This window comes from Echinops telfairi, unplaced genomic scaffold (assembly GCF_000313985.2).
Source record: "Echinops telfairi isolate 266 unplaced genomic scaffold, ASM31398v2 ScPeMD7_2291;HRSCAF=2852, whole genome shotgun sequence".
Classification (NCBI taxonomy): domain Eukaryota; kingdom Metazoa; phylum Chordata; class Mammalia; order Afrosoricida; family Tenrecidae; genus Echinops; species Echinops telfairi.
The window spans coordinates 1,614,197-1,637,992 of NW_022106189.1; the positions used below are offsets into that span (position 1 = coordinate 1,614,197).

Here is a 23,796-nt window from a genome sequence, read left to right on the forward strand (position 1 = left end):
GGGTCTCCACTCCATGTGCCCCCTCATTCACATTGGGTATTGTTTTATTCTGGGTCTTAGATGCCTGATACCTGATCCCATCGACACCTTATGATCACACAGGCTAGTGTGCTTCTTCCATGTGGGCTTTGTTGCTTCTCAGATAGATAGCTGCCTGTTTATCTTCAAGCCTTTAAGACCCCAGCCGCTATATCTTTTGCTAGCCAGGCACCATCAGCTTTCTTCACCACATTTGCTTATGCACCCATTTTTATCTTTAGTGATTGTGTTGGGAAGGTGAGCATCACAGAATGAGGATTGTTACAACAGGGTGTTCTTGTGGTAAGGGAGTACTTGAGTTGAGGCCCAATGTCCATCTGCAAACTTAGTTCTTAACATATAGATATGAGTACATAGTTCTATTCCCTATTCATTATATGTATATTTATATATATACATGCCTATATTTAGGCCTCTATAAATGTCCTTTGCCTCTTGGTTCTTTCCTCTATTTCCTTTTACTTCCCTCTTGTCCCACCATCATGTTCGGCCTTCATTTGGGTTTAGTAACTCCTTGCTGCTACCTTGCCCTTGATTGAGCCCCACTAGGCATCCTACGACCTTCCTAACATTGATTTTAGCTCACTTGTTGTTCCCTTGTCCCTTGGTTGGTCCCCCCCCCCCTACTTTCTCTCACCTTCCCTTCTCCTGTATCCCCCCAGAACCATTGGTCCTGTTCTTTTCATCTCCGAATTATTTATCCCGCCTATCTTATCTAGATAGGCATGCAGAGACATTAATAAGTGCAAAAGCCAGGCAAAGCTGAGTAAAACAACAAAGGAAGTCAAGACCAACAAAGCAATAACAATAGCACAAAACAAACACAGAATAACAATAACAAAAAGAAAGCCACTGACAAAAATGGAAAAGCCTATAAATAGTTCAAGGTCTGTTTGTTGGCCTTTATGAGTGTTTTCCAGTCGAGTCTGATGGGGTGCCTCACTCTGTCTCCCAAGTCTATTTTTGGTATTCCCCGGGTGTTTCATCAGTCTGCTCCCCCTGCTGCTCTGCTGCCTGCCCTCAGTGCCTCGCCCCAGCGTGATGGGGCCAGACCATGCACTATTCCCACATTGTGTTTCCAGTGCTGTCCCCCGGGTGACCATGACTCAGTGGGGATGCTGTGTCCCATGGTGGGGCCAGCCCTACGGAGACTGTAACTCTTTACAGGAGTAGAAAACTTCATCATTCTCCCAAGCAGTCGCTTGTGGTTTTGAACTGCTGACCTTTTGGGTAGCAGCACGATGCATAACCACTACCACCAGAGCGCCTACACAGCTGGTCACTGGCCCCAAAGCCCATCCTCTTCCCACAGGATCCTCACAGCTCACTTGACAATGGTCAGCTTCCTAAATACTAGCCTCTTCCAGCAAAGTAACAAGTCATTGTACTTCCTGACGGCCCACACTCCCTAGTAGCGATCAAGCCAGCTGATGACAGTGCTTTGGTTTTCTTCTTAAATCACTTTTTTTGTGCTCATAATTTAATAACAATGCTCCATACTGTTTGAGCCCGATAATACTAAATTAGTTTTCCTCTGGCAGTCATCTTACGTAAATGAAGCGAAGCTGTAATTAAGTGGCATCTTATGAGCTTTCAGCAAAGCCCGCCTCTGAGTGATCTTGTTGAAGTTAAGGACCCTTCTGTGAGCAGCAGGAAGCAACACCACGGTGCCCGTCTTGCTAAGACAGTGCCAATGACCCAGTCTAGAGGGGACCGTGCAATTATGCGCAACTGGGGTTTTTCACCTGACATGTTGATGAGGTACAAGGGTGACCCTTTATCTACTCATTTCTGCATCCGTTTTTGAAAGTAATGGGCACTCCCTCCAACTGTAGCAGCATCTGGAGCTCTTAGCTGATTAAATAAGGCTTGGTCACATACCGGCTATGGACCCCAGGCGAGCGCTCTGAGCCCGGGGAGACTCACACTGTAAGACTGGGTTGTTGTGGAGAGAAAGGTGAGTCGAGATCAGCACCTACTGTGTGGCTCTTGGCTGTCGGTTGGCTGTAGCTCCCCCTTCCTTTTTCCTACTTCATAGATGTGCCAGGGGAAAGAGATTCCGTTTTAGATTAGGTAAATAACTTCTCACTCTCACACACATACCCCTCCATCCTACACACTCCCTGCCATTGAGTTGATTCTGACCCAGCAACCCGTTATAGGGTTTCCAAGGTGTTAAAGCTTTATGGGGACGGGCAGCCCATGGTCCTCTTGAGGAGTGGCTAGTAGGTTTGAACTGTTAACTTTGTCATTAAGTGGCCCAATGCCTAACTCCCAGTGCCACCAGTCAGAATCAACTCAATTGTAGACACACGCTGACTTGGAATACACAGGCAGGGCTACCCAGAGGGCTCACACCCCGTCCTGAGCCAAGCTCGGCCCTGGGAGCTTGTCCCAGGTGCAAATGGGTTGTGACGATAGCATTTTTTGCAGCAGTGGGACACAGTGATAAAATGCTTTCCCCTTTTTTCTGCTAGGATGGCCAATCTGAGCTACATCAAAAACTTCCGGTTCAGCAGCTCAGCAAAAGATGAGCTGGGGTACTGCCTGACCTCCGTGGAGGCCGCCATTGAGTACATCCGCCAAGGAAGCCTCTCTGGGAAACCGCCAGTAAGCCCTCCTCCTGCTCTGCCCCTCCCTCCCTCCCTTCCTCCCTCCCTCCCTCCCTCCCTCCCTCTCTCTCTCTCTCTCTCTCTCTCTCTCTCTTTGTCTCTGTCTGTCTGTCTCTCTGGACCTGGGGGATCTGATGGGGTCCTGGAGCTGGTGGGTGGGGCAGGGCCATGGTGAGTGATTTCTGAAGAAATCAGCCGTGGCTGGTTGGGGGCACAGGTTCTTGACAGCCCTCAGCCCAGTGAACGTCCAGCACTCAGCGGGCTGTAAAATTTGGTGAGTTGTCACTGGGATGCATGGCCCTTCACCTCCCATCATCTCAGAAAGGACTTGGGGAGAAGGTAGTTGCTTAGGGAAGGAAGCCCCAGAATGGTGATTGTGGGTTTCTTGGTGATGATAGGCAGCCAAGAAACGTGACGTTGCAAACCCAGGGCTGTTGAGGCCATTTGAGGCCATCCCTACTCATTGTGGTGACCCTGTAGGACAGAGTTGAATTGCCCCTGCGGGTTTCTGAGAGTGTTGATCCTTGCAAAAGTAGACAGCCTCATGTCCAGTGGAGTGACCACCCGGTGGGTTCGAACCTAGAACCTTGTGGTTAGCAGCTCAATGCATAGACCCACTATGCCACCAGGGGTCTGTGAGTCCATTAGTGGATGCAGTTTTAGGACTTAGAGGCCTATGATTGTTGTCCTGGTTAGCTGGGAAGGTTGATCTGGGAGAGAGGTATTTCTCTTTGAATTAGAAAAATGTCTTAAATCCATTGCACTACATACTCCTGTGGGTGTATGTTTTCCACAATTGAGATTATTTATATAGCTTTATATGCTGTTCCCCCCAAAGAAAAGCTTTATTAATTTTTTTCTGATTAAAAGACTAGTATTGATTATTAATAATATTTGCTGATAAATAAAATGTAGCTTTTGTTAGCATTTTGTTATATGTCTCGTGTATCTATAATTTTATCTTTAACCAAAATCTGCGCTCCTTCCTGCCTGCTGGACGTGTAGTCCATGTTTCTTGGCTCTTGAAGAATTCACTTCTGTTCCTGCCTGGGGTCTGATTCAGCCCCCTGCTGGTGTGCAGGTCAGACTAGCGCTGCCCCTCCCATCTCAGGTGTGAGTAGCCATGGTGTTTCTGGAAAGCTCCTTCCTCAGTTAGTTTCTGCGCTTGGGGAAATAACCGAGATTCTGGAGCGATTCTGGAGCACGCGCACATGCGCAGTTGCCTGCCTTCCGGCTGTTGGAGAACGCGACCTCCGGGTGTGAGTTGTCTCTTGCTGAGTTCCTGGAGCTTGTGGGGCTGGTGGCGTCAGCAGGGGTGTTTACTGTTTGTGTTCCTGGGAGGACACCCTGCCCCCTTCTCTCCCCACCCCCTGCTCCTCCCCTTCTCTCCTGCTCGGAGAAGCCACTGCCCTCTGGGCGCCACCACCCAGCAGAGGAGCCTGGCCTCTAGGGGCCGGTGTCTCTGATTGCCCCTTGGACCCGTGACCCCCTTCTCCTTGCTGCCCCCCAAGCAAAGCCCTCCTCCTCCATTTTCTGAGGCACGAAGGCTGGAAGACTGAGACCTGAGGACAATAAGTACCAGTGAGCTTTGTACACCTACTTATACGTCAGAATTTCCAAGTGGGACGGGGCGGGGGCGGGGGGTGGGGAATGGGGGTAAGGGGGGGAGTGGGGGAGCAGTTTTTGTGTGGTTCTTGGTGTGTGTTCAGTATTGCTGTTGGCCTTTGGGTGAATCTGTTTATTTCTTGCCCACATTGGGGCTGAACCATCCCACTGCCCGTGAGCATATCTCTGCCCTCGGTGGGTGGCTCTGAGCAGTGATAGGTGTCCCCACATACCCCTCTGATGAGGCCTCTGGATTCTTGGCTCCCTGTGTCGTCCCCAGCAGACAGGAGGCGGGGGAGGGGGGGAGGGGTGAGCGGCCCTGTGGGGCTCCATGTCCAGTCCTGGCAGTTGCTCTGCCCTGCCGGGTGGCTCCCCACTGCCTCCTTGCCCAGGCATCAGCGTGAGGGTGCTGGCCCAGCCAGCCCACGAATGAGTTCAGCGCCCACGAGTGAGTTCAGTGCCCCTCGTTAGTGAGAGAGCCCAAGGAAGTGTCTGGAAATGGGACCCACTGGCCATAGTACATCCGATTGTTTTAATAGCCGGTCTTCAACCCAACACAGCGACAGTGTTGAGGCCCGCCCTGGCCTGGTGCAGGTCCTGGGTCGCACGGCTTCTCTGGCGTTCTCCCTGTGGAACGTCCACCTCCTTCCCAGCCGCTCTGGCTCCCACGGGCTTGGCTCTTTTGCAGGAACCTCATGCCTGAGATAAAATCACCGCTGGCTTATCCTTGAAGGGCCTCGCCTTGGGAAAAGCAGCATTCCTGGGATGACTGGTTTCACTGAGAAAAGAACGGAAGGGCCAGTGGGGGTGGGTGGGTGTTGGGGGAGGGACCGAGGACTGGTCATCCTCTTGGCTCCTGATCGGTTTGCCTGTTTGTGGCCCCTCATCCTCCCGTGGTGGGCTGTGTGTGAGCCCACTGTCACAGCCACTGTCAGCCCGTCTCACGGGGGGCAGAGCGGGCGGTCTTCCTCACTTTCCTGGGTTTCCCACACTCCTTCGTCTCTGAAAAGTAGGATCGAGCCCTTTCCCAAATAGTGCTGCTGACCACAGGCCCACTCTTGGGCTCGGGTCCTTCCCTGAAGCTGCAGCCTCTCCTCGCTCCACGTCAGCTTATCTAGAGTGAAGGGGCTGAATCTAACTGCTGTTAGTTGTTACCCAAAGCCGCTGTAAATCACCCTGTAAGGCAGCGTGCGGAGCACACAGAGCAGCCTGCAGGCAGAATGACTGACGCGGTGTTCAGGTGTTCACTTCCTGCGTGAACCGTCCTGTCCTCGGGGAGGGCAGGGGCAGTGTGTGCAGGACTTTGCCTCCACCGCAGGCTCCCTCTCTCTCTGAATGTAAGGAGAGAGCTCTCTCTCTGAGTTGACAGGGTTTGCTGACTTCTGGCAGCAGCTGGCTGCGGGGCAGGGCGGAGAACAGATCTAGCGCAGGAAGCGAATTTGGTATTGGGCACAGTAGACGAAGGTGCTCCAGTAAAAAGTGACGCATCCTGCTAGAAATCATCTCACAGAGAATGTGGCTCTCGATTTTTTTGTATCTAGGTAAACGTCACCGCTCATATGAAGACATGGGTTTATTAATTGTGGGGGGTGGGATTAGTGGGGAGGATCCTAGAAATTGCAGAAGAGGTCTGCTAATTCTTGTGTCAGGAATTCTCCTAGTGTCTTAATGGACTTTGGGCCAGAGCTCATGTTGTCCATTATTTTAGTAAGTGTGTCGAAAGGTAAAGGCCCTCTCTCTCCTGCTGGTGGACTGCAGGAAATGGAGCCAAGCCAGCTCGTGAGATGGCTTGACTGTAGGCTCCAGGTAAAGTAGGCAGGCTGAATATTTGAGAGGGGGTGGGGGGTGGGCGCTGCAGGACAGTTGGGAAGATGTCCACATTCCCCTTTGGAAGGTGATGCTGTGTACATGCCACATGCCACACTGAAGTGCCCCATTCCACACATACAAGCGTGCCAAGCAGCACAGCCCCTCCCAGCCCAGCCGGAGGAGGCTCCCCTCACCTACCGGGAGGGCTGCCTTCTCCAGTCCTGTGAGAAGTGGCCAGGGGAGTTCCCGGGGCCCTCTGTCTTGGATGACCTCTGCTTTCTGGTGACACCTGGACCATGGATGGCGTGTTTCTTCGTTGCCCTCTCCCTGCAGGACTCCGAGGGCTTTGGTGACAGAGTGTTCCTTAAACAGAGGGTGAACTTGCTGTCTCAGATGACGTCCACTCCCATCGACTGCTTGTTCAAGGTTAGACGCCAGGCCTCCTCTGGGCAGTGTGTGAGGAGCACTCCACCTTTGGGCCTCTCTTTGGGTACAGTGACCTTGATCTTGCACTCAGAGGTGGGTGGCAGGAATTCAGAGGTTGTAAAGTTGCCACCATCTCCCATGTGCCAACGCCCACCATGTGCTGTGCTGTTGCTAGGCTGGATGGCCCACTGGGGGAGCTGAAGAGGCTGTGCCCGGGCGCAGTCCATGCTTGCCTGTCACCCGGGAACCCCACATCTCAAGTTTGTGTGTGCACTCCCCAGGCATAGCGCCGGCCTCAGTGGTGGGTCATGTGGCATAGGGACAGCCGGGGGCACAGATAGTGAGCTGACTGCCAACCTTGGGAGACTGCTGATGCTTCCTGGCTCCCTGGATCCAAAGGAGGTTCCCAGGAGAACCTCCCGTGGGAGATAATATGACTCCTGTGGGGTGCATCCAGAGCAGGGGGCTGGGCATCTGGCCTGCAGGACTGCCTGGGGGTGAGGTCCTCTGTAGTAGGTCTCCTCGTTTACCCCTGACAGAGGCTACGTTAGAATAAACAAGGAGAGGGCCAACAGTGACCCCCCTGTGAGGTGTCAGAATCCTATTCCTCTGCTCTTAGTGCTGTGAAGTATTTTCTCACATCGGGCTTTTTTTTTTAATTATGGAAAATTTAAGCATACCAAAATTCAAGCCCTCTGGCATGTAGTCAGTTCTAACACATAGTGATTCTAACTGCAGATGGAGTAGAACTGCTCTTAGGGCTTTTGAGTGTGTAAATCTTTGCCGGTGCAGACAGCCTCGTTTTTCTCTGACTCACATGAACAGCCCAAACGAAACTGGAGTCAAGGCTGACTCATAGTGACCCTCACAGAGCAGAACTGCCCTTGAGGGCTTGTGAGGCTGTAAGTCTTTTTAAAAAAGTCATTTTATTGGGGGCTCCTACAACTCGTTACCCTCATCATTCTTAAAACATTTGCTCTCCACTTAAGTCCCTGGCATCAGCTCTTCCTTTTTTCCCCCTCCCTCCCCAACTCCCCTCCCTCATGAACCCTTGATAATTTATAAATTATTATTTTGTCATATCTTACACTGTCCCACGTCTCCCTTCACCCGAGGCTGTAAGTCTTGACAGGAGTGGAACGCCTTACCTTTCCCTCATGGAGTAGCTGGTGACTTTGAACTGCTGGCCTTGTGGCTAGCAGCCCAGTGTGTAATCCACTACACCACAGGGCTCCTCACTTGAATAAAAGAGGAGTATCATGATGGAAGGAGCCCTGGCGGTGTGATGGTTACGCATTGGGCTGGGATCCACAAGGTCGGCGGTTTGAAACCACCAGCTGCTCTGCAGGAGAAGGACAGGGCTTTCTACTCCTGTGAACAGTTACAGTCTCAGAAGGAAATCCCAGAGAGCAAATCAAGTTCATGGACAAGCTTGTTGGCTATGTGTTTTGGGGAAGAACGCTCAGAAGAATGAGTAATGCCTTGGTATTGATAATAGTTTCGATGCCTTCTAGCACATTGCGTCAGGGAACCAGAAAGAAGTCGAGAGACTTCTGAGCCAAGAGGACCATGATCAAGACGCCGTCCAAAAGCTGTGCCACCCTCTGTGCTTCTGTGACGACTGTGAGAGACTCGTTGCTGGGTAAGAGCCCCGTGGCTGCCAGGGACCAGGAGACATGGCCCGGGCCGGTGTCCACTGCCCTGCCGTGTGATGGTGAGGGAGGAGGGCATCCTTACCGCCCCTCAGCCTCCTGTGCTGTCGCACCGAGACGGCAGTGTCGTCTCTGCTTTACCTCGGTGAAGGCAAGCCTCTCTCTCGAGGAGCCGTTCCAAACGCGGTCTTCTGTAGAGGGGCCGGCCATGCCCAGCCTGGCCGGGGAGGTTTCGCCGTGCCACCCATGGTGTTTGTTCTGCCTGTTCGCTGTTTTAGGAGGCGGAATGATCCTTCTGTTGTCACTCCGTTCTCCAGAGACGACAGGGGACAAACACCACTCCACGTGGCTGCTCTCTGTGGTATGTGCTCTTGATGGGGTGTAGGGATGGTATTGAGGGGGACCCCACAGAGGTCCGACAGACTTAGGTCCCTGTTCTGGGCACACTGGAAAGGGGAGCGATACAAACCTGTTGTGGGCCTTTGTGGCCCAGGTGCCCCCCGCTGGCTGGAAGAGCAAGCGCACGTGCTCCCACGGTGGAGGCAGCCTCACACTGCCCCGGCGACATGCTGGGCCAGCAAGGCTGGGATCCGAGGCATGAGAAGGACTCAGACTGCGCAGCCGGGGGTTCTTGTAAGCCCTGCTTGTAAAAAGTGACTGTTTCATTGTTTTCAGTGAAGGTCCTACTGTCTCCACACACCTTGTTCCGCGTCATTGGCCACAGTGTTGGCAATGCGTGGACATTCTTCATTCTGTTCTGGGTGTTCTACTGTCTTGTAAAGGGCACACTAAAGATAGAAACATGCCATTCTCCTATTCCCCAGAGAGAATTTTGATGATTGTTCAGAATTCCGGCACAGTTGTGTTTATGTCCACACACAGCATTTGCTGACACGGAGATCAGACCGTTCTGTACTAGGCTTGTGGCACATGGCAATACAGAATATTTCTCCTTGGAAAAAAGAGTGACGGTCTTAGAAACCCCCCCACAGGGGCAGGTTGAGCCTGTCCCATAGGGTCACTCACTGCGAGTCAGCATTGACTCGATGGCAGTGAGTTTGTTTTTTTAAAATATGCTGAATTCATTTGTACTTCTACTAATTTACCAATAGTTGGACAATGCAATTTTATTTCATCTTGCTTTGTGTGAAAATACACTTGTGCAAAAATTTCTTCTATACCTCATTTTTGTGTAAGGGGTGGGATGAGGATACGTTTGCCATTCGTTTTCCCATGTGAATGACAAGGTGTCCCAGACTCACCCTCATTCTTTTGCACAAGCAGCTCTTTCACATATAGCTCCCTGAGCAGGGCCTGCTTGAGCTCATTATTCTCATCTGCTAGTCTCCTTCTCTGTTCCTGTGTGAGTACCATACTGTGATCATAGCTAAGGCTCTCGCGTGAAAAGCCATACTTAGTAACCTAGAGCTATATTTCTCCTCATCACGTGCATGTTGAGTGACTGAGCAATATTCCATCTGATGACTCGCTGAGCCGTGGACTTGTGCTGCTGCGACGTGGGCTTGAGCGGGGCCTCCTCCGCAGGAGCTCAGCGTACTGTCTCAGCCACCCTCTTGGTGTGGGACCCAGGGAGGAGGACTGACGTGAGCATATGGTTCCGGTCCAGAGAGCTGCTTCTCTTGTTTTCTCATTGTGAAGTTCTCTTCTGCAGGGCAGGCATCCCTCATTGACCTCCTGGTTTCCAGTGGTGCTGTGGTAAACGCCACGGACTACCACGGGTCTACCCCACTGCACTTGGCGTGCCAGAAGGGCTACCAGAGCGTGACGGTGAGCAGCAGGGGCCACCATGGCAGGGGAGCCCTGTAGATTAAGGTGACCAGACGTCCCGCTTTTGGCAGGACAGTCCTGATTTTGAACAATCTTTCCTGCGTCCCGCAGCGTTTTTCTAGGGTAGACAGTTTTCGGCTGCCATGCGGCTATTTCGCCAGAATATGAGTTTTATCAATGGTGTCCCGCTTTTGTCCCGCTTTACCAATGGTAAAATCTGCTCACCTTACTGTAGATGGCATAGCCCCCTCTCTGTCTTGGAGCTTGGCGGGTTGTGTTGTGCTTGGCTCCTTTACACCACTGGCTGGGCTGCAGCTGCATACTGCTGGCTGCCAGGGTGGGGTGGGGGTGGGGGCAAGGCACACCCCATGGATTCCCTGGGCAGAGTCACCTGGAAACTTCTAGATTGCTCAGAGAAGAAAGGGGGCGCTAAAGACTTCTTCAGTAGCCTCTGCATTTCTTGTGAGGAAAGATGAAAGCTTTATTAGTAGTAATATCAGCAAAGTGAGATTTTAAATGGAGACGGAAGGCCTCACCCTGATAAGACTCAGGGCCACGGTCCCTGAGGAAGCCCGGGCCTGGCTGCCGGCCTGTTGGGGTTCACCTGCCTGCCCCTCCTCTGGCAGCTGCTGCTGTTGCACTACAAAGCCAGTGCCGACCTGCAGGACAACAGCGGCAACACTGCTCTGCACCTGGCCTGCACCTACGGCCACGAGGACGTGAGTGCTCCTTGCTGTTGGAGGGTGGTGGGCTTTACCTTTGACCTCTTGGGGGCGAGGTGGTTTGTAATTAGTTTCAGGTGGTATTGGGGATTACCACGTACTGGGACATACCAGGTGACGGTCATTTGTTTTTAATTGAAAACATTTTACAGAAAACCTATTGAAATGACAGACACCCCAAACTTATTTAAGCCCATGAGCTCACCCTGAAATGCGATCATTGTCCTACACCGCTGCTGCCATCTGGCTCTCACCTCTGTTCATGCACGTTGCATAGCAATGTCCAGGAATTTTGTCATTTGTGACTTCACTTCCTATCTGGCCATCTGCGTTACTCACTTTGTCTTTTGGCCCCTCCCTGCTCTCAGATGAGTCATAGACAGGTGGATACATGTGCTGGTAAAGACGGGGTAGGTGGATGATACTAAAAAAAGGCTGTTCGGGGATAGCCTCTGGTCAGTACATGGAGACCTACCCCGTTCTCCACCGGCCACTCTGTCATGCGTCCTGTGGGCGGTGCCGGCCCCTCACACGGCTAAGCCTGGTGGGGTGCTCGGGGCCCGGCTCGCCACAGTGCCTGGCACTCGAGGCGGAGTAGGAAAGAAGCAGGTGGCGAGCCCTCCCCAAACCCTCGCAGGGAGCTGCACAGCGCACGCTCGGTTATGCTGGCCGTGAGCTGGAAGGCCGCCTGCCATAGATAGCTGTCGAGGACTTGGTGCCCATGGTTTTTATTGGAATTGGTCACATAGGCACCCTCAACCTAGCAGTCACCAAAGCACCCAGAAACGCTCAGAGGGAAAGCATGGACCACGTGCTATCCACCCAGTTCAGGTGCACCGAGCTGCCCTTTCCAGTCAGGGAATGTCCCGATTTCAGGGTCTCAGATGCCACCCCGGGCCAGACCAGGCCATTGGTAACTCTGCCACCAGCCACTTCTTACTGGTTGGCAGTTGAGCTCTTTTGAAGAAGTGCTGTGCCAGCCCCAGCTCTCTGGGCCTGCACTTTGGTGTGATGGAAGGAGCCTCAGTGGAATTGTGACATGGCTGGAGGCAGTGGTGAGCTCACATTGCCCCAGGGCTGGGCCGGCTTCTCACTGGTGGCATTTTCCAATTTCTCTGCAGTGTGTGAAGGCGTTGGTCTACTACGATGTGCAAGCCTGCAGACTGGACATCAGGAACGAGAAAGGAGACACCCCACTTCACGTAGCCGCACGGTGGGGCTACCAGGGCATCATAGAGACCCTGCTGCAGAACGGAGCATCCACAGAGACCCAAAACAAACTGAAAGAGACCCCGCTCACGTGTGCGTTAAACTCCAAGGTAGCACTGCCCGCCAGCATGTGATTTTAAGGGAGGGGGTGGGCAGGAAGAAAAAAGATCAATGCCTATAGATTAGGTCTTGGCCTTGTTGGATCAACGGTGCATTAGTGCCGAGCACAGGGCAGGGCCTGCACCCTCTGCTGGATTTAGGGCCTCATTGTTAATGGCTTTTACTAATTCATGTTTCTTCTGTTTCCTGTCCTCGTGGTTGCAGGGGTTGCTCTCTGCCGAGAGGGCCCTGGCCTCTTGAGGGCCTCTGCTGTGTCAGCCCATGGAGCGGGGGGAGCTGGGACAAGGGCTTGGAGGGAGAGAGGCTGCTCAGGAAGGGCCGAGGCCCTCTCCCACCCAGTCCCTGTGGCATCCCCCCCAGCCCCCTGGACCTTGCCTAATCTGGCCGGTTGAACACCACTGAGCACAGTGTCTTTGACAGTGTGATTTGTTAAATGCTTGCACTCAGCCTCTCCTGATAGTCATGTGTGCAATGTGCTTCCCTCCTAGGGGAAGGGGGCGACTTACTGCGAGTGGGTGACGAGGCACCCTAAGGAGGCTCCTAGGCAGACCATTGTGGGGGTGGGGGTGGGAGCAGGGCCACTATGAAGCGTGGCCATCAGACAGAAGCCTCCAGAACATTGGTGGTGAGGCACACGCATGGATTCCGTTCTAGTGCGCTCTGCCGGCCGGCATTGCCATTGGCACAGCCTGCTGCCTCCAATTGACTGCTCCCTTTTGCAACATCCTGCTGCCTCGCACCAGGCAGTGTTTTCCATTAGCTTGTGTCTTCCGGGGGTGGCACGATTGTGAATGATCTAAATCCCTGTGCCTGGCTGCAGGGCTAGGGATCAGCGGTGTTGCCCACAGCTGCCCGAAGCGGAACAGTGCTGCTTGGGGGCCTGGGAGGCTGGGCTTGCCCCAGGGAAGGGCTCCTTTGCTGCTGTACGCCTGCTGCTGGCTCCTCCCGAGCAGTTCTGCCCAGGGAAGGAGGCTGCCATGGTGGCTCAGCCCCAGCTGCTTTTGCTCGAGACCTTTCCACGGGAAGCCTTTAGCTTGTGCCAACCGGCCTTGGGCGGGAAGAGGGTGCCTGGGTCCTTTCTGGGCCTTGGCTTCTCTTACCCTGTGGGCCGGCCATGGACAGCATGAACCCTGTTCTGGGATGTGAGGTAATAGGAGGACCCACACTTGGTTTCCTGAGGCCCCACCGGCCGTGGGCCTTGTTTTCTCCACGTATCCCAGGGCTGTTGAGTTGTTCATTTCCTTGTCCTTTGTGTCCCCAGATCCTGTCTGTCATGGAAGCTGGTCATCCGACCCTGAGGAGCAGGCGGAGGTCGTCCGAGGTAGAGGAGTGGAGCGGGGATCGTTGGTTTTATGAGAGGGCTTCAGTTTGTGGGAGAACGGACTTAAAAGATGCCCCACAGAGATTTTTCAATACTTAGTGAAAGTTAGTCATGGCACAGCTGTGGCTGAGCCGTCGTTAAGACAAATAATTTGTCGACCTTGAATGCCAAAGCAATTTCTATCCCTTAAAAATTTGGAATGTGTAAAAATTATGTTTGCATCAATTTTAATAATTTTTGTTAAAATTTATCTTTCTGAATTTCAGTCTGTTGGTATTATAGCGTAGTATCTCTTTTAGTCTCATATCCTTTCATTAATATTCATTGAAAGTGTCTGGTAGTTCAATGAACCCAGACAAACTTTTTGTTACATTAAAAAAAAGGATAGTGGAATTTTGCATGGACATTTTGGCGACGCCTCATGTTTGAGGCCAGACACCTCCTTTCTGGCCCACGTGCCCACGTCTTTTCTGCAGGTCCCTGCTCCGTCCCCTCAGCGCTCTGTGGATTCCATCAGCCCGAGGTCCTCCACCTCCAGCTTCTCCTCCGTGTCGGTGAGCTCTCGGCACGAGGAGACCCGGAGGGACTACCGAGAGGTGAGGACCTGGTGACATGAGGGCCAGTGTTGCCCCACAGCACGGCAGCTCCCACTTTCTGCCAAGGCCACACACCTGTGCGGTGGCGGCGAGTCCGTGAGTCTGCACAGTTCTCACCCTGCTGGTCGTCTGTGGCCTGCTCCCTGAGCGAGAGAGCGAGAGAGAGAGAGAGAGAGAGAGAGAGACAGAGAAAAAACAGCACAGGAAATACGATGCAAGTACAGCCACCTCTGGGTCACCAAGTAGGGAACTCTGTCCCTCCCCGTCCACCGCTCAGATCTGCCTCTCCTAACTACGAGGGGTCCCGCCACCCCGGTTACCTGGCCCTCCTCTCGCTGTGGTATAGAAGCTGACTCAGGATCTGTACCTTGTTTTGTGCTTTTAGTGCAACCGGACTTCTTCCTTTAATACCGTTGATTCTTGATCCGGTGCTACCTCTTGAAATCGTGACCAACATTGTTTTTACATAAACGGAGGTTACATTTATATACATTAAATACACGCTAGCGACTTCCAAGGTGCCCTGTCTCAGCAGTCTGAGGGCTGTGCTGGGAGCTGCTAAGTGACACGTGAACAAGCCACAAAGCAGGAGACAAACGGACAAGTGACGAGGGTTTGAGAGCACCATTTTAATGCCTTCTATTATGATGCTCTGTCATTCTAACCTCCTTCTTCTTTTTATTAAGGTAGAAAAACTTTTAAGAGCTGTTGCTGACGGAGATCTGGGAATGGTGAGTTTGACTCAGGTCCTTTCAGGGAGTCTGCCCTCAGGTAAAGCAGCCAGGCGCCATCCTCGGTTCTTGTCCCTAATCCGGTTATAGCGTCTGCGTAGTTTCACAGAAAAGGTGTGGTAGGGCTGGTGTTCTGTTTTCCCCTCGGGCAATGAGGCCGAGCCACAGAAAGCCACAAAGTGAGCCTAGCTTACTTTGGTGGGTGCTGGGTTAGGGCAAAGCCAGCTCAAGTCCAGAGGCACAGGAGGAGGGCTTCTGAGCCCGGGCTTACTAGCCCAGGGATGGTGAACAGCCTTGATTTGAGGGGAGGACAGTAGATGAGGGGGCCGAGGTAAGGAAAGAGCCAGGAGGGGCGTGTTTGTGGCTTGGCAGAGGAGGATTGTAGCTTCTGGGCTGTTGGGCTGCCCCTGAGACTGGGAGCTTCAGAGTCACAAGCATGTGTCAGGAGAGGATAGGGCTGGCTGCTCGAGGCTGCACCTGCAAGCACACTAGGGCTTGAGGCTGAGGGAAGCTGATGGACAGCAGAGCCTGTCTTGATGAGAGCCCCCTCGGTCCCTGCTACCTCCGGCTCCTCGATGGAGGAAGGAGACACTTGATGCCAAATTGGTGGTGGTTGCCGCGGAGTGGGATGCAGACTCCTGGCGATGGGGTGTACAGAGCAGAACTTTCTGTTGGGCTTCTTGGGCTGTTGCCTTTCAGAAGCAGGTGACCAAGATCCCTTTGGGTGGGCTTGGACTGCTAGCATTCCGTTTAGTAGTGTAGCGCTTAACTGTCAGCACCACCCGGGAACCCCGTCCACATGCCGAGCTCTGCAGGATTCACATTCCCAGAGAGCTTTCCAAGGGTGTGTGGTTTGAGAGTGCGCTTAACCAGTTGGCAGAGGGCTTTGGGGAACAGTGGAAGCCCATTTGCAGGGTCCTTATGTGAATTAGGCCTCCAGTGAACCCCTTGTGTGTGAATAATAGCCTATCCTTAGGCAGCCCTGGAAAGTGGATTAATATTGTTAGGCTAAAATTTAGCACCTTAGCATTTGTTTTCCCTTTTGACCCACTTTAAATTTGTTCATGTTTTTATTTTCTGCTTTCTTTTGGATTGAAGTTGTTTGTGGGTGTTTTGGTTGTTGTGTTTTTTTGTTTTTAATGTAAAATCCAAGTTAGCGAAATCTATAGAGACAGTAGCTAGATCAGTTTGATTGAAAACGTTCTAAAATTGATTGTGGTGGTTATTGTACAACTCTGTAATATAGTCAGACCATTGACTTGTATGGTTGTGAATTATATGTCAATAAAATGCTTAACTTTTAAAGTAATAGAAATAAGAGGAAGCATGTACTCATCTCAAAGAGAGAGTGTGTATATGCTCCGCACAGCGTTTGGGTTTGAAGCAGGGGCAGGGAGTCTCTGGGGCCTGAGGATGATCAGCTCTGGGACAACTAGTGTCTGAACAAGTGTCAGTGACAGACGCGTTGGCCTTTGCCCAGAGGCCGGTGTTGACCTGTCAGAGTGGCCACTGTTGTCTGTATTTGCCTGACACTGCTTGCTGCTCCTCTTCCGGTGAGGGCCGGGAGGGGAGGGGAGCTGAGGCCACTCGTGAGGAAGTGAGGCAGACGGACTCTCCAGCCCTCGTGGTCATCACCCTCCCCGCCAGTCCAGTACCCCGCTCTTACTCCCGGGCGCTGGTCAGGAGAGACTGCTCTTCTTCCTCTGTCCCGGCGCCGCTGCCAGGGATGCAGAAGGGCCTTCCTAGGAGGGGAGATGCTCTGGGCCTAAGGAGCCCTTTGTCATGCCTCCCGTGCGTATGCTTGCTTCGATGGGAAACACACCTAGAAATGTGTGTTTTTCAGTCTAGAATGTAAATCTGCAGGTCATTTACTATTGCTGTGTGCAGGCTAGCACATTACATAAAAGTGCACTGGTGTGGGAGGTGGGGGGACACTGGACCCCCGCCTTGTGCTGAGTGTGCCTTTGAACGTGTAACCGACCTCTCCTGAGTCCTTTTCTCTTAGTCAGTGAAGATGGCCCCTGCTTCTGGAAAGCGCCCCCTTAGCTAATGTAAGAGAAGGACCTCGCTTAGTGCCCCAGGAACCAGGGTCCAAACCCCTGAGCCCACATCCGTCTGCCTCTTTCTTGAGGAAACAGTAGAAAACTCTCTAACACCTGCTGTAGACAAGACACGGTCGCTCAATCTCCCTAGGTCAGCATGGAGTGGATTTAGACAGGGTTGGGCTCAGGTGGACGCTGACTCTTCTGAAGGGAACAGAAGCCACCTGTACATAACTTTGGTGTTTGAGGAAGTGCAGGCCCTGTGTGGAACAGTTTCTGTGTGTGTGTGTGTGTGTGTGTGTGTGTGTGTGTAAGATCGTGCCCCTTGGAAAGGACTGAAGGGTGTTTGACGTTTCTGCTTCTCCTTCCCCCCGACCTCAGGTGCGGTACCTGCTGGAGTGGACAGAAGAGGAGCTGGAGGACGTGGAGGAGGCTGCAGGGGCCGCTGGGGATCTTGAGTTTTGCCACCCCTTGTGTCAATGCCCCAGATGTGCTCCAGCTCAAAAGGTCTGCCTTAGGAGGGGGGACTTTTGCCTCTGCTTTCAAAGGTCTCTGCTCCTTAGCCAGATAATTACTAAGTGTCTCCCAGGAGCCTCCCCTGGATATGACCCACTAGCTGACCAGCTGCCATTGAGCTGACTCCGACTCTGTAGGGTTCTTGGAACTCTGAATGTTTGCAGAAGTAGATAGACTCACCTTTTCCTCTACGAGTAGCTGGTGGGTTTGAACCACCCACCTCGGAGTAGCTGATGCATGTGGGCTCTGCTTGGGCGCCTGGCTTTCCAAGTGTACAGGTGTGCTCACTGGTGTCTGGGCCCTTTGGTCACATGGAAGGGGTTGTGAACACACACGAGGCCCCTGAAGAGACTGCAGGCCAGCTCCTTCATTGCGTCCTTCGCTCAGGCCGCCGGTACACCCTTCTGTGGGAGAGCCCTGCTGCCAGGTACCCTGTACCCCGTTTCCCCAGGGGTAACGTCGTATAAAACCCTAGTCCAGCGATACTGACATGGATCCCCAAACACTCCAACCCACTACCATGAAGTCCATTCCAACTCAGCAGCCATATACGGAAGGAGACACCCTCGTGTGTCTCCTGCGGAGCGGCTGGTGTTTGACCCGCCGACCTTGAGGTCAGCTGCCCCAATGCTTGCTAGCATTATTCACACGTGCTCAGTTTTACTTACACTTGTCTGTGTGTGTGTGCATTCTCTATAGTTTTATCACCTGGGGGTTTGTATATCCACCACCACATCCAAGACACGGTTCTGTCACCACAGGAATGACACATCGTGTGTGTGGCCTTTTACAGCCACTCCTCTCTTTGCTTCATCCCTGCTTACGCCTCCTCATCTGTAACCCGTAGTAGTCAGCAGTCACTTCTTTCACTGCCGAAGTTTTCTTCTAAAAGGTTTTTGGTTTTAAGTCTATGAGAGATTGTAATTTTGTACAAGGTACAAAAGTTGAGGCTCGTCTTTGGCCCCTGTGGACGTCTGCTTGTTTCAGCCCCAGTTGTTGAGAAGCTGTCCTTCCTCCAAGGAGTTCCCTTTGCTCCTTGTCAAAACTCAGTTAACTGTGTCTCTGTTTCCTGTTCCATCCTGTACCAATACCACACTGATTATTGTATCTGTAAATAATTCTGGGGAAATGCCATCAAGTCTGTTCTGATGTGTTGGTATCAATGTCATTATCAACTAGTTTTGCAAGATCTTGCTCCTGGGGGAATTGGGGAAACTATAGGACAAGGCACAGCTGCCTCTGGGGGTTTCTATGTCTAGTAACTGTTAATATTGGCACTGTGATCTCTCTTATTCCTCGTAGTATTTCAGCTATTCCTGGACTCACGCCTTTCCATGTTAACTCTAAGCAGCCCTGGTGACTTAGTGGTTTCATGTTGGGCTGCACTTCAAAGTCAGCAGTTTGAAACACCAGCTGCTCCTCGGGAGAAAAATGAGGCTTTCTGTTCCTGTAAAGAGTTACAATCTTGGGGGCCCACAGGGTAGTTCTGCCCGTTAGGGTCACTATGAGTCAGCATCAACTCGGGGACCGTGAGGGTTTTTAAAAACATTTGAGTAAATGCAAGAAAAGCCTATTCAACAACCGGTGTAGATGGGGATGCAGAGCCTGCTGGTAGGAATGATGAATGCTACCAGTCTACAAGACTGGCAGCCCCCACACTCTGCTCAGCAAAGGCCTTCCAGGGACGTGGGAGGCCATCAGTGCCAGACTTCCGAGTCGTTCCCTTTTGACCACAAGCACCATCACTGTGATGGAATTATCCAGCTCAGTCACTCAATCTGGCTCTAGCTTTTCCCATTACCAAATCAGTTAAAAGCTTAACAATGTGCTCCAACCTTGTAAAAATGGAATTACATTACATCCCACTGCCAAGTGGGATTTATTCCAGGTATGCACAGCTGACTCAACCTTTGAAACCAGTGTCAGCAGGCTAGAGAAAAATCGCATGGCCCATCAACGGATGTAGAAAGAGCACTTGACAGTAACCAACAGCCATTCATGACACACGGGCTCAGCAAGTTGGGAATAGAGAGGAATAATCTCAACTTGATTAAGAGCATCTACAGAACCTCCAAGGGCTAACACGCTGACAGACTGAATGCTTTCCTCCTAAGGCCAAAACCAAGGAAGGGGTGTCTACTTCCACCATTATTATTCAACACAGGGCCGGAAGTTCTGGCCACTGTAATAAGGCAAGAAAAATCAATAAAAGGCATCCAGATTGGAAAAGAAGATTTTTATAAGACTGTTCTCATTTGCAGAGACTTGACTATGCAGGAAACCCTAATCCATTTTTATATACTTAAAACAATGACCGTGGACAACACAACTTTAAAATAGTGTTCTGCTCCATATGCTTAAGTACTAATGGCATTTCTTTTTCTGGCACTTCTAGAAGCTGGCCAAGATTCCTGCCAGTGGGCTTGGTGTGAATGTGACCAACCAGGACGGCTCCTCCGCTCTGCACGTGGCTGCCCTTCACGGCCGTGCCACCTTCGTTCCCCTCCTGTTGAAGCACGGTGCCAACGTGGGGGCCCGAAATGCAAACCAGGCAGTTCCACTTCATCTCGCCTGCCAGAAGGGCCACTTCGAGGTACCGGTTATGTCTCTGGGCAGAGGTGTAGCAGGTTGTGGGTTGGGTGAGACCTTCCGTGGTAGGGATGCGAGCGTGGGGTGGTGGCAAACCCGAGGCCCACAGGCTTCCTCCTCCAGCCCTGACCTGTGGGCAGCGCAGAACTAGGCAGCAGCACCTGGAACTGCCGAGGGAGTCGGTACCACATCCACCATCCACCCCTGGGAATGCAGAGCTGTCATCCAGCAGGAGCTGTCCCTGGTGTTGGGTCACCAAGGGCCCTGCCCTTGGTCATCTTACTGCCATGGCATCCCCACAGCCATAGTCAGTGCCAAGTGGTTTAGTGCCTCATGAAGTACAGTCATGGGCTTACTGAAGAGGTACAGGAGACCCCTGTGGCAGAATTGGCTTTTTTCAAGGCCTGCTTTTCTGTGTGAAATTTTTACACATGCACACACTTTTCCTTTGTCAACTCTGCTGTGAGCATTTTTAAAGATCGGGAGCATACAAGGAGAAGTCAAGATGTGTTGCTCCTAGGGTCCCAGGCCACACTTGCCGGGCTTATTCCAGAGAAAAAGTGTTTACACATGTCTGAGATCAGTGGATGGCTGCAGACAAGTGCTGGCAGGGATACACTTGTCTTAGTGTGATTTTTAAAATAAAAATAAAAAAAAAACAAAACAAAAAACCTTTTTATATCCTGGAATGAAGTTATTTTGACATCAGGGGTAACATGAAATTTTGAAGATAACTTCAAAATCCCAATTTTGATGTCAGGGGTAATAAGATCAAACCAAACTCGAGTGGCCATTTCCCCAAATCCCTGAAGGTCCGCCGCAAGTGTGCAGGAGCGCTGCCCCGCAGAGCACGGCCGGGTTTAGATGGAGCCAGGAGTGCTGCAGGAAGGCCGGGAAGATGAATTCAAAGATGAGTTCCAGGCAGAGGGGTTAGCTCTGAAGGTGACGGGGATGCTTCTGGGCATTCCAAAGAGGCCACCTGGATAGATGTTCTCGAAGGACATGGAGCGATCGTAGAGGCTTAGTAGGAAGCTGAACGTAAGAAGATGGGAGCCGCGCGAGTGAGGAAAAGGACGGGTCATTCTCTCCCATCGCAGCAGTGCTCCTGCTTGTTCCATTCGTCAGCGGTGGCAAGGGCTGTCCTGTGAGATCTCATAGGGAAATCTCACCCCGTCCACCCTACAGCCCTGATTCTGCCCCTTGAGATTGCAGTTCCTCAAGAGCGCCAACCCAGAATCCTTTGGGGAAGGTGAGAGAGATGGAAACCCCATCTTCAGAAGTATAGAGACCTCCATGAGGGCTGTGCTGGGAAACAATAGCTTCACACTTTGATATTTTTGTTTCTGAAAGGTTTCTGAGTTTTTATAGCAGGCCTCCTTGACTTGCCCTCCTGGTCCACTTCTCCCATCTGTCCCACTGAGCGCCCACGGGTAGTCCCCTGGCCTGCCCACCCGGAGCAGTCTGCGACTCTCCAGAGGCTCGATACAAAGATGAAACGAGAAAGCTCGTGCTGAGCATGTGGGAGGCCCTCGGCAGAGGGGACCTCTGCTCCCTCCCCAGGGCTCTCCTTTCTCCCGAGGGTCTGTTGAGGGCCTGGAAAGAACCCTGGAGAAGGTAAAAAGAATGTCGTGTTGTTGTGTTTGTCACCCTGCAAGTGGGAGCTCAGGCTGAACACCCTCCTTCTCGGGGCTAGGTGGTGAGGTGTCTGCTCGAGGCGAACGCGAAACCCAACACAAAGGACCTGAGTGGAAGCACGCCCCTCATCTACGCCTGCGCCAGTGGCCATCACGAGGTCGCAGCGCTGTTGCTGCAGGTGAGCCCCCGACAGCGCTGCGGCCTGCTCTCCCTGGGCCCTCACCTGCCTTCCCGGGAGCCAGGCCAGGGCTCGGGCAGTGCTGCGTCAGGAGGCCGAGAGAGGTTTTAGACGGCTTAGGCCCAGGGTTTGTGTCTCGCCCCATTGCTATGAGGAAGTTGAATTATTGGCTGACATAGAAGCTCAATGTCCTCCAACGTCACTGCTACTTTTTCCTTTTTGAAATTTATTTTTTTGTGGCGAAATAGCAGGTGTCTTCAGAACATTCGTGGAAATATCCCATGACCTTTAATTCCACTTTTCATGTACTTTTGGAAGTCACGTAATATTGATTACATGCAGGCACCCTGTGGCGTAGTGGGTTCTGCCTGCCGTAAGCTCAGCAGTTCAGCTCACCCGCCGCACCTCAGGAGAAAGAGGAGGCTGTCTGCTCCTGTTGGGGTTACAGGCTGGGGAGCCCACAGGGCTTATTCTGCTCTGGGCTGCTGGGTCGCTATCAGAGATGATATGCAAACATCAGCATCCTCTTGTTTCCAGTTTTTTCCATTGCCCTTAGCAAAATCTGTACCCTTTCAACACTATCTGTTTTCCCCGCTCACACGATGAAGGCCATATATGCTGGTTGTTAAGAATTTAAGGCCGCAGGGAAATCACCCTGCTCATAGGCAGGCAGGTAATTTCGTTGCTGCTGTTAGGTGCCAACACGTCAGTGCCGACTCAGTGAGCCTCACGGACAACAGAGCGGCGCGCCGGGCTCTGCGCCGTCCTCAGCGAGCTGCGGGAGCCCGCTGTTGCGGCCTGTGTCAGTCCGTGTCTCTGAGTGAGGCATGGCTTCCTCTTGGGGCTGACCTAGCTCCCCCAGCATGCAGCGGTGCTCGGGGATGGTCTCGCCCTGTGGGGCTGCACTGAGTCCGAATTGACCCCATGGCACGTCATCGGGGGGGCTTGACAAATGGGTAACGTTGAGGTTAGTATTGTTTTCCATCCTGCTTTTTTTCATCTACCATAGAAGATTGTTACTATTTCTCTGTTCTGAAGGAAGTGGTTTGTAAAATTCCTGTTCTTGAAATGGGTTATGCAAACCTTGTCTGAAGGGTCGCATAGCCATGGCTCTCCCCTTGCATGCTTTTCTTGCCTCGCTGCTGCTGCTCCGTACGTGGGAGTGGCTTCTGTTTCCATCTCTGTTCTGGGGAGGAGTGTGCTGCCCTGACCATCTTTGTGCATAGCCCTCTCAGTGGGACTTGTGCCCCCAGCATGGCATTACAGACATCTTCAGATGTGCAAAAGAGTGGACAGCATTTTGTAGTGCCTGGACCCCAGCATCGGCATTCCTGCGTCACAGCCTTACTTTGCCTTGTGCTGTTTCCCTTTCTAGCACGGGGCCTCCATGAACGCTTCCAACAATAAAGGCAACACTGCCCTGCACGAGGCGGTGATCGCAAAGCACGTCTTCGTGGTGGAGCTGCTGCTGCTTCATGGCGCGTCCGTGCAGGTCCTGAACAAGAGGCACTGCACGGCGGTGGACTGTGCTGACCAGGTACGTGGAGAGGGCTCACCTGCCAAGGCACTCTGGCTCCTGGAGTGCTTGCTCGGGAGTTCCTGCTGGAGTCCTGAGCACACTCTTGGATCGTGGGGCTGACAGGAAGGCCGCCCTCCATCACCTGCATGAGGAGCTTGGCGGCATCCTTCCAAGGCTAGTTTGTAAAGGTGAGAGGAGTCGCCCCACCCACTGCAGGCGGAGGCCCCTTGTTCTGGCACCTCTCACTTGCAGCCAGGTCTGTGGGGGATGGAGCGTGGTTTGAGGACAGGTAGCAGGGAAGGCGGTGTCCTGGTTTCACCATGCCAGCAGTGCACCAGGGAGGAAGTGTGCGGAGCGTGTGGATTTGAAGCTCCTGAATTCTGCAAGGGGAGCTGTGCTTACTTGCCAGGGGCCTCCCTGAACACTTCCAACAAGAATTCTCTCTCGCTGTGCAGATTGGGGACCCAAGACCCATTGGTAGGTAACTGGACATCCCCTTACAGAAGAGTTGCTGGGAGGAGACTAGCCAGTCAGGGTGCAGTGTAGCAATGATGAAACATACAATTTTCCTCTAGTTCCTAAATGCTTCCTGTCCCCAACTATCATGATCCCAATTCTACCTTAAAAATCTGGCTAGACCAGAGGATGTACACTGGTACAGATAGGAACTGGGAACACAAGGAATCC

General features: G+C 52.4%; 1 protein-coding gene across 2 annotated transcripts in view; it reads left to right on the forward strand.

The window, feature by feature from the left end:
• The window catches only part of ANKRD27 (ankyrin repeat domain 27), a 61,778-nt gene that overhangs the window by 33,357 nt on the left and 4,625 nt on the right, over positions 1 to 23,796 (forward strand). For both annotated transcript variants that reach the window (XM_004704715.2, XM_045293583.1), the window contains exons 12-25: positions 2,517 to 2,649; positions 6,399 to 6,491; positions 8,006 to 8,133; positions 8,422 to 8,504; positions 9,816 to 9,931; positions 10,558 to 10,650; positions 11,775 to 11,972; positions 13,244 to 13,303; positions 13,780 to 13,899; positions 14,586 to 14,630; positions 17,054 to 17,179; positions 19,584 to 19,781; positions 21,471 to 21,590; positions 22,966 to 23,127. In XM_004704715.2, coding sequence (XP_004704772.1) covers positions 2,517 to 2,649; positions 6,399 to 6,491; positions 8,006 to 8,133; positions 8,422 to 8,504; positions 9,816 to 9,931; positions 10,558 to 10,650; positions 11,775 to 11,972; positions 13,244 to 13,303; positions 13,780 to 13,899; positions 14,586 to 14,630; positions 17,054 to 17,179; positions 19,584 to 19,781; positions 21,471 to 21,590; positions 22,966 to 23,127 — 1,675 coding nt within the window. The remainder of the gene's footprint in view (positions 1 to 2,516; positions 2,650 to 6,398; positions 6,492 to 8,005; positions 8,134 to 8,421; positions 8,505 to 9,815; positions 9,932 to 10,557; positions 10,651 to 11,774; positions 11,973 to 13,243; positions 13,304 to 13,779; positions 13,900 to 14,585; positions 14,631 to 17,053; positions 17,180 to 19,583; positions 19,782 to 21,470; positions 21,591 to 22,965; positions 23,128 to 23,796) is intronic.